We start from the raw sequence: 16430 nt of genomic DNA on the forward strand, positions 1-16430 counted from the left end.
CTCGTGATCCGCCTGCCTTAGCCTCACAAAGTGCTGGGATTACAGGTGTGAGCCACTGCGTCCGGCCTGGTTTGAGGTTTTTAAGGCATTTTCACATGTAGTATCTCCTTGGTTTTCCCATACCGAGAGGACGAGGTGGCATGATTCTCCCACCACCCCTTGAACCCAGGAGCCTAGGCCTTGACTTCCTATTCAGCTCTTCTTACTTCCCAATGTTTCCCATCACTGGCTCAGAGACAGCCCAGCCAGACTGGCCCACGGAGCCACCTCATCATGTTCCAGAAGGCGGCCATGGGACTCTGCTTACCTCCTGTTTTTTTGCCTCACTTGCACTAAGTAGAGAATTCAGTGTGCAAAGTGCTAGAGGGTGAACCACAGTGAAACACCACCTTACACCCTTAGGATGGCTACTATCAAAAAAACAGAAAATGGGCCAGGCAGTGGCTCACGCCTGTAATCCCAGCACTTTGGGAGGCCGAGGCAGGTGGATCACAAGATCAGCACATCGAGACCATCCTGGCCAACATGGTGAAACCCTGTCTCTACTAAAATACAAAAAATTAGACAGGCGAGGTGGCACGTGCCTGTAATCCTAGCTACTCGGGAGGCTGAGGCAGGAGAATCGCTTGAACCCAGGAGACAGAGGTTGCAGTGAGCTGAGATCACACCACTGCACTCCAGCCTGGTGACAGAGCAAGACTCTGTCTCAAAAACAAAACAAAACAAAAAAAAACAGAAAATGACAGTGCTGACAAGGGTGTGGAAACTTGAACCCTTGTGCACTGTTGATGGGAATGCAAAATCGTGCAGCTGCTATAGAAAACAATACGGTGTTTCCTTAAAAAATTAAAAATAAAATTACCATATGATCCGCAAAAGAATTGAAAACAGGGTCTCTAAGAGATATCTAACCACCTGTGTTCATAACAGTATTATTCGCAATAGCCAAGAGGTGGAAGCAACCCAAGTGTCCATTAACAAAATGTGGTCTATCCATACAATGGAATATTAGCCTTCAGAAGGGAGGAAACTCTGAAACCTGCTGCAATATGGATTCATAAAGACATTATGCTAAGTGAAATAAGCCCGTCCCAAAAGACAAATATTGTATGGGGTATCTAGAGGAGTCAAATTCATTGAAACAGAAAGTAGAGTGGTGGCTGCCAGGGCCTGGGATGAGAAAGAAATGAAGGTGGTGGTTTAATCGGCACAGAGTTTCAGTTTTGCAAAATGGAAAAGTTCTGGTGATGATGGTTGCACAACAATGTGAATATACTTAACACTACTGAACTGTACACTTAAAAATGTTTAAGGTTGGGCTGGGCACAGTTCACGCCTGTAATCTTAATACTTCGGGAGGCCAAGGCGGGAGGATCATTCAAGCTCAGGAGTTCGAGACCAGCCTGGGCAATATAGTGAGACCTTGTCTCTACTAAAAATCAAAACATTTAGCTGGGCGTGGTGGCGCATGCCTGTAGTCCCAGCTATTCAGGAGGCTGAGGTGGGAGAACTGCTTGAGCCCAGAAGGTTGAGGCTGCAGTGAGCTGTGACTCTGCCACTGCATTCCAGCCTGGGTAACAATGAGACCCTGTCTCTAGAAAAAAATCCAGAAAGTTAAGGTGGTAAATTTTATGTGATGTACATTTTGCCATGATTTTAAAGTGCTAGAGGGTTTTCAAATAGTGATTTTTATAAGAGCCACTGCAAAATGAAAGAAAACAAATCTAAACCTCTCATTTTTCTCACAGCTCCTTTTAGGAGTCTAGAGCAGCAGACATAGTCAAACGAACCTGGGTTCAAGTTCCATCTGCCACACACTGGGGCACTGTGTGATGCGGTCAGCTACCTCACCACACCTGCTTCTCATTTCTAAAGCCAAAATAATGATGCCGAGCAAACAGGTTGCCATGGAGACTCAATGAGGTAATGTATGTGCCTGGTACGCTTTCAACCTCCCTTTCCCCTTCCTTCTTCCAGTCCGTCAGAAAAACAATGCATTCTACTGCTTCCACGATGTAAGAGAAAAGCAAATAAAAACATTCCCATTGGAGAGATTGGAAAACCAAGGAGAGAAACGGAGGCTCTTCAAGGTTGAGAAGGACCCCAGGGCCAGTCTCCTGATGTCCAGGCCCTGCTGAAACGTGTCTGTTCTCACGGCTGCTGGTCAGGGCTCAAACGACAGCACCTTGGATCCATTGTGGAGAACAAAGAGCTAATTGAAAACATCTGGGCTGAGGTTTTCCAACTGGCTTCTCAATTTGGCCTGGTTTCCAAGCAGTCAAGCTCCACTGAAACATACACTCCCTAATCGATTGCTGTCTCAACAACAAACCAATGTTTGTCTTGCTAAGTACTAGCAACAGAAAAGACCCTCCACGTCCTAAGCGGAATGTTCTGTCGCAAAGCTGCTGAAGTGACAGAGATGGTGAAAAGCAGTGGCACCCTATTCCATCTGCAGTGAGAGAAACCCCCCTCTCTAAGGACCTGGAAGTCGACCAGTGCATCATCAAAGGAACTGAGAACAGCTGCAAACCAGAGACCCTACAGAGCCTGCCCCAAAGAGCTGCTCTCTTATGAATCTTCCATGGACCCCTTCCACATATGCTTGGTCAATTTCTACTTAGATGGCAGATATGTGAATTTGTACTTAGCCCAAGACAGCATCACCATGCATGGTATACTCATTTGGCCTGATTTCATAACAAAAATGTTTTTGTTTTTTGAGACAGTGTCTCACTCTGTCACTCAGGCTGGAGTGCAGTGGTGCAATCGTAGCTCACTGCAACTTCCGCCTCCCAGGTTCAAGCAATTCTCCCACCTCAGCCTCCCAAGTAGCTGGGACCAAAGGCGCATGCCACCATGCCCAGCTAATTTTTGTATTTTTTGGTAGAGACGGGATTTCACCATGTTGGCCAGGCTGGTCTCTAACTCCTGACCTCAGGTGATCCGCCTGCCTCAGCCTCCCAAAGTGCTGGGATTACAGGCATAAGACACTGCAAAGGGCCCTTTTTTTCCCCTCTACAGGCTTAGTGCTTATTAACTAGACTACTCCGATTCCAATGCAAGCAGCTTCTGGGTCTGCCTGCTGGAAAGCAGGGTGGTTCTAGGTACAATCCAGTAGATGCCTCCCCAGAGCTGCCAGGAAAGCTATGTCCTTGGGACACAAGATGAGAGTCAAACTTTGGACACAAGAAAGCCATTCAATCAGAAGTCAAATTTTATCTTACTCTTTCCTTCCAATGCCTCTCCTGATGAAAGAAGAGATAAATATATATATACAAGTTAACAGATCATTAGGAAGGTAAAAATCATAAATGAAATTCCGTTGGAATGCCAGAGCCCAGGACAATGGAAATTATTCAAGTTACACTCTGTGGGGTCACAAATGGGTGCAGTGGGTCACGCCTGTAATCCTAGCACTGTGGGAGGCCAAGGTGGGCACATCACTTGAGGCCAAGAGTTTGAGATCAGCCTGGCCGACATGGCAAAACCCCGTCTCTACTAAAAATACAATTAAAAAAATCAGCTGGGCCTAGTGGTGCACACCTGTAATCCCAGCTACTCGGGGGGCTGAGGTGGGAGGATCACTTGAACTCAGGAGGTGAAGGTTGCAGTCAGCCTAGATCCCACCACTGCACTCCAGCCTGGGTGATAAAGCAACACTCTGTCTCAAAGAAAAGAAAAAAATCTGTGGGGTTCCAATGTAGTTATCGCTGGCTTCGTCGCTGTGGTCTAAAGAATGAGGGATGTGACTGGGAATAAATAGGCTTAGCCTCCTGATTCTGAACACAGGTGAAGGAGAGCAACCACCTTAGCTTCAGCTGCTATAACCTCGAACAGGGGTTGAGAAACAGGACAGCTGCTCCCTCCAGAACTCCCTAAAAGGGCCTGTGGTTTACCTGAGCTCAGAGATGATTTGGGAGAACAGTCTGTGGACAGGCCAGGCAAGAAAACGCAGAACGTCCCTGGTGCCCTCCCTGGTTTCATTACTCCAGCCTGCAGTTCAGAGGAGCTTGAGGGGTCCTGGAGAGGCAGCCTTATCCAGTCTGGCCGGCACGTTAAGCCCCTAAGCCCCACCGGAGCAAGCCCTGGGTGCTGGCCACGTTCTGTGCTCACTATACCAAGAACTGTTTTGCCAACTCTTTTTCCCATCCTGCCAAATCAAAATGAATCAATTAGCTACTATTCACTGAGTGCCCACCATGTACCCTGTGATAAAGATCTGGACTGATGCTGGTGAAATTCAAATACATTTAGATGTAAAAAGATCTCTCATGTCATAAACCGAGCACCCACTTCACGTAAGCAGCTTAACTCGTAAAGCCTTGAACACAAGACAGGGTTCTTTTTTTTTTTTTTTTTTTTTTCAAGCATCTGTTTCTTCCTCCTCTCTTTGACGTTATTCCTTTTATAACCCTTGATGGTTTCCATGTCCACAAAGATGACCTTTCCAGTACTCCTGGTCTGTTCGTTAATACACCTCCTCTCTCAGGGACTGTCCTCCATCCTGCTCCAGCCGCTGTCCCATGGTCATAGCTCAGGTCTCTCATTACCAGAGATTGCACCCCTCAATCTACATTTCCCCTTTCCTGCTCTGCACCCACACACAGCTCCCTTCATCTTTTAGTAAACTTCTTGTATCTCCATCTGAACAGAGACCCGCAATCCAGTGATCACAGCAGCTATGCACAATCCTTCAACTTCTCCACTTATTACCACCCTTCTTACCCAGCACAGTTTCCATGGACCATGAGTTTAATCCTTCCCTTTCATATTCCCTCCACTCCTTGGAACTTTTCACTCTTCACGACGCTTGGATGGCAAAGTCCCACCTGGGTAAAAACCTGTCTCCTACTACCCGATGCCTGCTCCTGATAGGGAAAAACCACAGCCCCCTTGTCTGACAACAGGTGTTTTAAATTGAGGTTGAAATCAAATTAAGTTGTCACTGGAAAAATACCCAGTCACTGGAAAGCATTTGTTATAAAATAATGAGTGCTGGAAAGCCTGGAATGGAAAACATGAATCTGAGGTTACCCCTGGATCGCTCAGCCAGCCGGATAAACAGAGATGTGGAAGTATCAGACGTTTGTTTAAAGAAGACAGGAAGTGGGTTCTAAAGCCCAGCATTTGCTATCTTCACTGCTGTGGCTCTCATCGCTGCTAGGGAGCCCAGAGTGAGCTGCAGAGAACATCTGACTCTGTGCTGTCTCCTGATCCAGTTACCCCCACAGGAAATTTTCAATTGCATGGAGGTGAGATGTGTATGAGATGGGACTTCCTTTCTCCTACAATTTCTAGAATAACAGAAAAGTTGGAAGGGAGGATAACAGTTATCAATTTCAGTGACTCCCAAACCTGTCACTTTGCAGGCTTCCAAAAGAGACACAGTCCTGGCCTCCAGCCCAGACCTTTTAAACTAGATTACAGTGGGTTGAGGTCTGCGCTATTCTGTACTTTTAAGCTCCCTTGGGCGATTCTTAGGCAGTCAACATGGCATTAGCCCTTTAGTCCAGGACAGGAGTGTAGGCAGCTCTGTTTTAGTCCAGTAGCCAGACTTGTGCTGAGGTTTGGGCTACAGCTCAGCCGGGCGGGCGGGTGTGGGAGCTTCCTTTGCCTGGCTGACCCAGAAATAGGAAACTCTTAGCTCCTGGAAAAATGTTTAAAAAGAAACAATTCCCTCCACGCTTATCTCTTTCCTATTTGGGAACATACGCTGTCAGGGTTTCAGGAGTTCTTAGACAGCCCAACTTCCAGATGGGGAAAATGAGGCTGGAGAGGACATGCGTCTTCCTACAAAGTGTGGTGTCAGAGGTCAGTACAGACTGAGCTCTAGGTTCAGGGCTTCAAACTTGTCCTGCCTCAAAGCTGTTAAAGTAATTTTGGGGGTTTTTGTTTTGTTTTGTTTTATTTTGTTTTTTGTTTTTTTTTTTTTTTTTGAGATGGAGTCTCTCTCTGTCACCCAGGCTGGAGTGCAGTGGCGTGATCACGGCTCACTGCAGCCTCCGCCTCCCGGGTTCAAGCGATTTTTGTGCCTCAGCCTCCCGAGTAGCTGGGACTACAGACACTCGCCACCACGCCTGGCTAATTTTTGTATTTTTGGTAGAGATGGGGTTTCCCCATGTTGGCCAGGCTGGTCTCGAACTCCTGACCTCAAGTGATCTGCCCGCCTCGATCTCCCAAAGTGCTGGGATTACAGGCATGAGCCACCATGCCTGGCCAGCTCTTAAAACAATTTTTAAAATAAATTAATAAATTTGAACCTCACAAGGGAGGAAAGAATAGGCTAACCAACGGTGAAAAACCCAAAGCATCTGTGTCTATCGTGACCAAGCCCGCAATAGCAGGTTAGTGTGAAAACAATTAACTCCACATGCCAGGAAGGTGGGGGGTGTCAGGGAACTCAAGCATGTGGGAGCCTTTGTGAGGAAGAGCAAGAGGCTTTCCTAACAGGGAACGATTTGGAGTAAAGCGCAACTTCCCCTGCGCTGACGCAGCCCCCAGGCAGGGCATATGGGGTGGAGAGAGGAGCACAGGCCAATTTCACCCCCTACCTGGGGTCACCAACTGTCCTGGTTTTCCTGAGGTTTTCCCAGGATGTGAGACTTTCTATGCTAAAGCCAGGAAAGTCTAGGGCAAATCAGTATGGTTGGTCACTTACTGTGCCCCTCCTCAAGCCCCCCCCCCCCCCCGCCTTCCTGCAGGGTGCAGCCTGAGTGGGCACAGAAGGATGCCAGTCCTTACATGGGCATCACCAAGAATGTACACTTCGCAGTGCATGCAGCCTCCTCTCCCAGGCTGACCTCAGGGAAGGCCGCTCCAGGCCTTGCCAGGTGACAGCACTCAGATCCAAAGCACAGAGCGTTTACCTTCCCCCTTGCCGTAGGAGGAGCTGGCAGTCCAGGACTTGGCCTCCACGTAGCCCAGCTCCCGGCAGACGACGTGGGCAGCATGGATGGAGAAGTCGTCATCGCACACGGTGCCCCACTGGCCGTCGTAGTACACCTCCACCCGGCCCTCGCTGTGCTTCCTCTTCTGCCCGGCCAGGCGCAGCTGAATCTTGGCCACGTTGGCGGGGGCCTGGGGCTGGTGATACTCGGGAGCCGGTTGCTGGAAGTACTCGGGATAATGGGGCCAGCTGTCATACTGTGCCAGGCTCAGGGGGTACAGGAGGGCCAGCACAGCCAGGCAGCTGCAGGGGTGGGAGCACAGAGGCCTCTCCATCCCTGTCTACGAGCTGATGATCCCACGAAGGGGCCCTGCGCAGCTGGGAGGGACAGGCAGGGTACGGAAGCAGCAGGAGCTTTCTGGAAGAGAGGAGAGATGTGTTAGGATGGGAACATGGGCTTACGGAGACCTACAAAGAGAACCAGCGATTTCATACCCCTTGGCTTAATACGGAAAGCTCGTCCATTCTCGACGCCAATCCAGCCCCACTCCTACCTGACATTTCTGCCACGCAGGGCTGGGAGGTCCCACCTCCTTTACCTACTGCCTTGTCATCTCTCTAGAATCCTTTTTCCAGTAGAGTTCCTGGCAGGGAACAGAGCACACTCCAACTTAATTTAAGGAGAGTTTTTTAAGACTACGGACATGCTGGCAGAGTTCTGTGGAACTAACAAAGGCTGATGTCACACCCTAGGGCTGGCGACTTAGAGGGGCTGTGACCACCCTAGGCTTGAAAGGAGCCTGCGGGGGTGAGAACTGGAGACTGGCAGAGGAAGCTGTCTCTTAGGAGCTGCGGCCTTCACTGGAGGGTCTCAGAGCCAACCCATGACAATGGCGGGGACGCGGGAGGGAGAATAAATACCTGACTCCCTTTCCTCCTGTCTTTGAATCATTCTGGTGCAAACCCAGCCCCCTCCAACTCGAAGCCACTGGCAAGGGAGCTGAGCCCACTGAGGGAGCCCGCATGGGCCGGCCTCCTAGAACATGGGGGCCAGTGGAGAAGGAGCGGGTCTGAAGCGGTGAGGGCAGGATGTTCAACACACCCACCCTCCATTAAATGAATGGCACCCCAAGACACTACAGGAGCATTTGCTAGATGAATTATAATTTTCCCGTCAGCTTTGAGGGCTGCAATGCTAAATGAGTTTTAAAATCCTCAAGGTCATGGTCATCGTATCTGGTGGAGCCTACCTCTAAGAATTCCCGAGTGAAATCATGTAGCAAGAGACCTCGTGTATCTTGGTCCTCCCGTAATTCAGAGAAAAGAGGAGACTATTTAAAAGGACCACACGTGTGTCTTGTGGAGAAAGATGCAGGGCCCCAAACCAGGATGAGCAGGTGGAAACTTAGGTGGGGGCATAAGGTATTTTATTTTAACCCTGTGCAGAGGAATACACTAATCACATTCTTCTGGTCACGGCACACTACCTTTGAGGAAGGACTGGCTAACTTTCCTGCAGTCAGAGCTGTCCAGAGCTGCGCATGGAGGGATGATCTGCCTTGGAGAGAGGCAGTTCCGTGTCTGTTGGGTGACCAGCAGCGCTCAGTGCCCCAAAGAGGATGCTGGGGTGGAGATGTTAGAGCCTGGGGGACAGTCCGAACTGAGGCTTTTAGAAAGCTTTCTGATGTCACCAGAGAGCCAGCCATCCTCATCCTGTGACTAACAAACAAGGCCAGAAAGTGATGGAGCATTCCTGTGATAGCTCCTGACCAACTGACCAACGCACAGCCTGACCCCCTAGTAGTGTGGCTCTGCAGGGAATCGGTCCTGGCCACGCATCATTCCCATCAAAGCACATCTGCATCCTCAAGCTTACCTATGTCTCACAAGAACCTTGGGGAATAGAAGAGGCAGGTATTATTAGGATTCTTATTTTACAACAAAATCAAGAACCAGAGAGGATTAGAGATTTTACCAGAGTTGCACAGTTAGTGCAAGCAAAGCCAGAAAGAGTCACTCCCAATCTGCCAGCCCATATAAAAAGTCCTGGTTCAGCTTGGATACAAAAGCCTTTATGTGTGGCACGCGCCTACCTTCCCTGCTTCGGTTCCCACGATGGTGTCTCCCTTCTCTCACCCCAGCCCTGCCCATGGCACACGTCCCATCATATCAGCCTATAGCAGCCTCAGCTTTTGACACCTAGAACAACGCACCTCCATCCCCTCCCCTCCCCTCCAAATGGCACCTGGTGCAATCCTTCCTGTTCTTCACGGAGACCTTCCCAGGTCCTCCTATCAGATTGAATGTCTTTCTGCTTCCCTTTGACATCACATTTTGCTTGCGCTTTACACTGTTGTCATGTCTGGCTCTGCCACCGGACCCTCAGGCCCAAGGGACAGAAACCACCTCTTTGTCATTTCTGCTCAGCAACACATCTGCCTCTGGATGTGTCAGGCTACCTTGTAGTAAATAAAGCTTCCTGCCAAGAACAACTAGAAAAGGAAGGTAAAATATTAAAAACATATGTTCAAAGACATGAGAAAGCTACCGAGGCAGCAAGGACTGAAGGAGCCAAGAATCCAGAGAGATGGGAAGGGCATTGAGGTGAAGCTCACATTTGTCTCTGCTTTTCCCTGAAAGATACTCGCCAATTCCACGGCAGTGATCAACAGGCTGAGACGCTAAGCAAAGCTGCAGGCAGCCTCCAGGGACTGGGGAGACTGGGAGTTCACAGCCTACCAAGGACAAAGGGACCTGTTAAATAGCTCCAGGCTCTCAGATGCATTCCTGAAGAGCTGCACTCTAGAAGCCAGGGCATAGGAAGGTCTGACATTTCCATAAATGGAATCCCAAAGAAGAGGAGAGAAAGGATGTGCAGAGGAAACAATGGAAGAAATAATGGCCTAGAATTTTCCAGAATGACAAAAGCCATCAAGCCCACACAGTGTAGTTTAAAAGGAAAACCACATCTGGGCACATCGAAATCCAGCAGAGAAGACAAGATAGAAAGAAAAATCTTAAACACAGGGTAGAAAAGCTGAGTTACCTTAGAAAGAGCAGCAGAAAGACTAACAGCTGGTCCCCTCAACACAAATAAGGAGACAAGACGTTAACAGCACAACATTTTCAAAGGGCAGAAAAAAATAAGTCTGCCTAGAATCTGTGCCCAGTGAAGAGAATGAAGGTAAAATAAGGACATCCCAGATAAACAAAAGAGGAGCGAGTCTGTCACCAGAATACCCACAAGACGGAAATGCTACAGGGAATTCTTTAGGCTAAAGGAAAAATCATCCCAGATGTCAGTAAGGAGGCGTAGGAAGGAATGAAGAGTATGAAGTGGGAAATGATGTAGGTAAATCTCAATGAAGATCGAGTGTATAAACCAGGAAAAATGTCCTGTGGGGTTTAAAATATATGTATGACTAAAATGCATGGCAACTGGCCGGGCGCAGTGGCTCACGCCTTTAATCCCAGCACTTTGGGAGGCCGAGGTGGGCGGATCACGAGGTCAGGAGATGGAGACCATCCTGGCTAACATGGTGAAACCCCGTCTCTACTAAAAATACAAAAAATTAGCTGGGCGTGGTGGCAGGTACCTGTAGTCCCAGCTACTCGGGAGGCTGAGGCAGGAGAATGGCGTGAACCCGGGAGGCAGAGCTTGCAGTGAGCCAAGATCACACCACTGCACTCCAGCTTGGGCAACAGAGCAAAACTGTCTCAAAAAAAAAAAAACAAAAAAAAAAAACATGGCAAGCGTAGCACAAAAGGCAGGAAGGCATTAAACGGAGCTCAAGTGGTTTGAGGTTCTTGTGTTGTCTGGGAAGTGGTAAAAGTACTATTGTCTATTACACTTTAGCAAGTCTAATAACTGCATGTTGTAATGTTTATAGGAATGATTGTAAGAACCATATACTGAAAGAAAAGTAGAACTAACAGGTTAATAAGGGGGTGGGGGGGAGAAATGGTAGAATTAAAAAATACTTGATTAATCCAAAATTGAAGCAATAAAACAGAGAAAAAGTAACATAAAACAATTTTACATATAGAAAAAATATTAGATGGTGGGTTTAAACTCCAATATATCAGTAATTACATTAGATAAAATAAATACTCCAATTAAAAGACAAAGATCATCAGAATGAATATAACAAAACAATTTAGCTTTATATTTCTTTTTTTTTTTTTTTGAGATGGAGTCTTGCTCTGTTGCCCAGGCTGGAGTGTGCAGTGGTGCGATTTCGGCTCACTGCAACCTCTGCCTCCTGGGTTCAAGTGATTCTCCCGCCTTAGCCCCCCAAGTAGCTGGGATTACAGGCATGTACCACCACACCTGGCTAATTTTTGTATTCTGAGTAGGGATGAAGTTTCACCATGTTGGCCAGGCTGGTCTCGAACTCCTGACCTCAAGTGATCCACCTGCCTCAGCCTCCCAAAGTGCTGGGATTACAGGTGTGAGCCACTGCGCCTAGCCCAATCCAGCTCTATATTTCTTAGAAGAGACACAGAGGCTTAATGTAAAAGGATGGAAACAGATATACCATGTGTACATTAGCCAGAGGGAAACTGGTACGAAGTCAGATCAACTTAAGGTCAACTTTAGATAAAGTTGACCTTAAGACAAGAAACATTACCAGAGACAAAAAGGGACAGTTTACGATAATGAAAGTCAGTCCACCAGGATAATATAACTCTTCTAAATGTGTATGCATAACTTCAATATATATAAAAGAAATATTGACAGAACTAAAAGGAAAACATAGATAAATTCATAATCAGAGTGGGAGATTTTTACACACCTCTGTCAGTAACGGATAGAAGAAAGACACAGAAAAATCCTGGCACTGAAGATGTGAATGACATAATTAACAAACTTAACCTAATTCACAAGTTTCTATAAACCGTACTAAGCAACTGCAGAAAGTAGCTATGCTCCAGGGACACATGGAAGATATAATGATATAAACATATTAAGATATTAAGATACAATGATATTATGCAGAATATGTTGTTTGACTGTAGCAGAATTCAGCTATAAACCATTAATAAAAGAACAAGTAGAAAATCCCCAAATATTTGGGAATGTTGGATTTGGAAATCTATTATCATGCATCCCCATCCAGCTCACAGTACTAAACTGATTTATTCATTCAACAAGCATTCATTGAGCTCCTGCTATACCTTAGGCCCTGCTGGGAGTAGAGGTCTTCTTTCCCATGGAGCTGACTGCCTAGCTGGAGTTCACCTACAAGGTATCGATGATGGTTCATGGTCTGAACTACTGAGCCAGGGGGCGCCTAACTTTGAATTCAGGAAGGTTTTCCTCTTCTACACTGCCTGGCAGGGTCTTGCCGTGTCACCCAGGCTGGAGTGCAGTGGTGCGATCATAGCTCACCACAGCCTCGACCTCTTGAGCCCAAGAGATCCTCCTACCCAGCTGCCCGTGTAGCTGGAATCACAGGCATGAGCCACCATGCCTAGCTAGGTTTTGGGGTTGCTTTTTAATTTTTAAATGTATCCTCATCTTGTGGAAGTTAAAGACAGAAAGCCAATGAATTGCCAAAGGTCACCCAGAGTGCTTGGCAAGCAGCTAACATTATAAAGCACCCCCATGTGAGGGCCTGTTCTCAACACTCTAGTGTTTTAATTCATTTGATGTGGTAGGCACCGTTATTATGCTTGGGAGGAAACTGAGGCACACAGAAGTTTGATAACTTGCTTAAGGTTGCGCTGACGGTATATGCAAGCCAGGATCTGAAGGCGGTGGCAGGCTGACCTGGGCTCTGTCCCCCACCGCGAAGCTCTACTACCCCCAGCCTAGCACTGTCTATCTCCCTCCCCTGACCTTCCCACCCCCATCCCCCAAGGGCTTCAGAGACTTCCAGATCCTCTAATGCTGTCCCAGAAAGAAATGAAAAAAATATGTGGTCTTGCAACATTTCTTTTTTTTTTTTTTTATTATACTTTAAGTTCTAGGGTACATGTGCACAACGTACAGGTTTGTTACCTATGTATACATGTGCCATGTTGGTGTGCTGCACCCATTAACTCCTCATTTACTTTGGGCATATCTCCTAATGCTTTCCCTCCCCTTCCCCCTCCCCCCACCCCACAACAGGCCCCAGTGTGTGATGTTCCCCTTCCTGTGTCCAAGTGTTCTCATTGTTCAATTCCCACCTATGAGTGAGAACATACAGTGTTTGGTTTTTTGTTCTTGCGATAGTTTACTGAGAATGATGGTTTCCAGCTTCATCCATGTCCCTGCAAAGGACAAGAACTCATTATTTTTATTGATGCATAGTATTCCATGGTGTATATGTGCCGCATTTTCTTAATCCAGTCTATCATTGTTGGGCACTTGGGTTGGTTCCAAGTCTTTGCTATTGTGAATGGTGCCACAATAAACATACGTGTGCATGTGCCTTTATAGCAGCATGATTTATAAGCCTCTGGGTATATACCCAGTAATGGGATGGCTGGGTCAAATGGTATTTCTTCTAGATCCTTGAGGAATTGCCACACTGTCTTCCACAGTGGTTGAACTAGTTTACAGTCCCACCAACAGTGTAAAAGTGTTCCTATTTCTCCACATCCTCTCCAGCACCTGTTGTTTCCTGACTTTTTAATGATGGCCATTCTAACTGGTGTGAGATGGTATCTCATTGTGGTTTTGATTTGCATTTCTCTGATGGTCAGTGATGATGAGCATCTTTTCATGTGTTTTTTTGGCTGCATAAATGTCTTCTTTTGAGAAGTGTCTGTTCATATCCTTTGCCCAATTTTTGATGGGATTTTTTGTTTTTTTCTTGTAAATTTGTTTGAGTTCTTTGTAGATTCTGGATATTAGCCCTTTGTCAGATGAGTAGATTGCAAAAATTTTCTCCCATTCTGTAGGTTGCCTGTTCACTCTGATGGTAGTTTCTTTTGCTGTGCAGAAGCTCTTTAGTTTAATTAGATCCCATTTGTCAGTTTTGACTTTTGTTGCCATTGCTTTTGGTGTTTTAGACATGAAGTCCTTGCCCCATGCCTATGTCCTGAATGGTATTGCCTAGATTTTCTTCTAGGGTTTTTATGGTTTTAGGTATAACATTTAAGTCTTTAATCCATCTTGAATTAATTTTTGTATAAGGTGTAAGGAACAGATCCAGTTTCAGCTTTCTACATATGGCTAGCCAGTTTTCCCAGCACCATTTATTAAATAGGGAATCCTTTCCCCATTTCTTGTTTTTGTCAGGTTTGTCAAAGATTAGATGGTTGTAGATGTGTGGTATTATTTCTGAGGGCTCTGTTCTGTTCCATTGATCTATATCTCTGTTTTGGTACCAGTACCATGCTGTTTTGGTTACTGTAGCCTTGTAGTATAGTTTGAAGTCAGGTAGAGTGATGCCTCCAGCTTTGTTCTTTTGGCTTAGGATTGTCTTGGCAATGCAGGCTCTTTTTTGGTTCCATATGAACTTTAAAGTAGTTTTTTCCAATTCTGTGAAGAAAGTCATTGGTAGCTTGATGGGGATGGCACTCAATCTATAAATTAACTTGGGCAGTATGGCCATTTTCACGATATTGATTCTTCCTATCCATGAGCATGGAATGTTTTTCCATTTGTTTGTATCCTCTTTTATTTCATTGAGCAGTGGTTTGTAGTTCTCCTTGAAGAGGTCCTTCACATCCCTTGTAAGTTGGATTCCTAGGTATTTTATTCTCTTTGAAACAATTGTGAATGGGAATCCACTCATGATTTGGCTCTCTGTTTGTCTGTTATTGGTGTACAAGAATGCTTGTGATTTTTGTACATTGATTTTGTATCCTGAGACTTTGCTGAAGTTGCTAGTCAGCTTAAGGAGATTTTGGGCTGAGACGATGGGGTTTTCTAGATATACGATCATGTCATCTGCAAACAGGGACAATTTGACTTCCTCTTTTCCTAATTGAATACCCTTTATTTCCTTCTCCTGCCTGATTGCCCTGGCCAGAACTTCCAACACTATGTTGAATAGGAGTGGTGAGAGAGGGCATCCCTGTCTTGTGCCAGTTTTCAAAGGGAATGCTTCCAGTTTTTGCCCATTCAATATGATATTGGCTGTGAGTTTGTCATAAATAGCTCTTATTATTTTGAGATATGTCCCATCAAAACCTAATTTATTGAGAGTTTTTAGCATGAAGGGCTGTTGAATTTTGTCAAAGGCCTTTTCTGCATCTATTGAGATAATCATGTAGTTTTTGTCTTTGGTTCTGCTTATATGCTGGATTATGTTTATTGATTTGTGTATGTTGAACCAGCCTTGCATCCCAGGGATGAAGCCCACTTGATCATGGTGGATAAGCTTTTTGATGTGCTGCTGGATTCGGTTTGCCATTATTTTATTGAAGATTTTTGCATCGATGTTCATCAGAGATATTGGTCTAAAATTCTCCTTTTTTGTTGTGTCTCTGCCAGGCTTTGGTATCAGGATGATGCTGGCCTCATAAAATGAGTTAGGGAGGATTCCCTCTTTTTCTATTGATTGGAATAATTTCAGAATGAATGGTACCAGCTCCTCCTTGAACCTCTGGTAGAATTCGGCTGTGAATCTGTCTGGTCCTGGACTTTTTTTGGTTGATAGGCTATTAATTATTGCCTCAATTTCAGAGCCTGTTATTGGTCTATTCAGGGATTCAACTTCTTCCTGGTTTAGTCTTGGGAGGGTGTATGTGTCCAGGAATTTATCCATTTCTTCTAGATTTTCTAGTTTATTTGTGTAGAGGTGTTTATAGTATTCTCTGATGGTAGTTTGTATTTCTGTGGGATCGGTGGTGATATCCCCTTTATCATTTTTTGTTGCATCTATTTGATTCTTCTCTCTTTTCTTCTTTATTAGTCTTGCTAGCGGTCTATCAATTTTGTTGATCTTTTCAAAACACCAGCCCCTGGATTCATTGATTTTTTGAAGGTTTTTTTTGTGTCTCTATCTCCTTCAGTTCTTCTCTGATCTTAGTTATTTCTTGCCTTCTGCTAGCTTTTGAATGTGTTTGCTCTTGCTTCTCTAGTTCTTTTAATTGTGATCCTAGGGTGTCAACTTTAGATCTTTCCTGCTTTCTCTTGTGGGCATTTAGTGCTATAAATTTCCCTCTACACACTGCTTTAAATGTGTTCCAGAGATTCTGGTATGTTGTGTCTTTGTTCTCATTGGTTTCAAAGAACATCTTTATTTCTGCCGTCATTTCATTTTGTACCCCGTAGTCATTCAGGAGTGGGTTGTTCAGTTTCCATGTAGTTGGGTGGTTTTGAGTGAGTTTCTTAATCCTAAGTTCTAGTTTGATTGCACTGTGGTCTGAGAAACAGTTTGTTATAATTTCTGTTCTTTTACATTTGCTGAGGAGTGCTTTACTTGTGGTCAATTTAGGAATAAGTGCGATGTGGTGCTGAGAAGAATGTATATTCTGTTGATTTGGGGTGGAGAGTTCTGTAGATGTCTGTTAGGTCTGCTTGGTGCAGAGCTGAGTTCAATTCCTGGATATCCTTGTTAACTTTCTGTCTCGTTGATATGTCTAATGTTGACAGTGGGGT

The 16430-nt window shown here is 45.7% G+C and overlaps 1 protein-coding gene and 1 long non-coding RNA gene across 2 annotated transcripts in view; one reads left to right on the forward strand and one right to left on the reverse strand.

Moving 5' to 3' along the window:
- The window catches only part of LOC115836328, a 29233-nt gene extending 24274 nt beyond the window's left edge, over window positions 1-4959 (forward strand). The window contains exon 3 of the long non-coding RNA XR_004031304.1: window positions 1978-4959. This is a non-coding gene — a long non-coding RNA (uncharacterized LOC115836328). The remainder of the gene's footprint in view (window positions 1-1977) is intronic.
- LOXL2 (lysyl oxidase like 2) overlaps window positions 1-16430 on the reverse strand; it is a 103840-nt gene that overhangs the window by 61153 nt on the left and 26257 nt on the right. The window contains exon 2 of the mRNA XM_030816982.1: window positions 6870-7307. Coding sequence (XP_030672842.1) covers window positions 6870-7224 — 355 coding nt within the window. The 5' untranslated portion in view covers window positions 7225-7307. The remainder of the gene's footprint in view (window positions 1-6869; window positions 7308-16430) is intronic.

Source organism: Nomascus leucogenys, chromosome 8 (assembly GCF_006542625.1).
Source record: "Nomascus leucogenys isolate Asia chromosome 8, Asia_NLE_v1, whole genome shotgun sequence".
NCBI lineage: Eukaryota > Metazoa > Chordata > Mammalia > Primates > Hylobatidae > Nomascus > Nomascus leucogenys.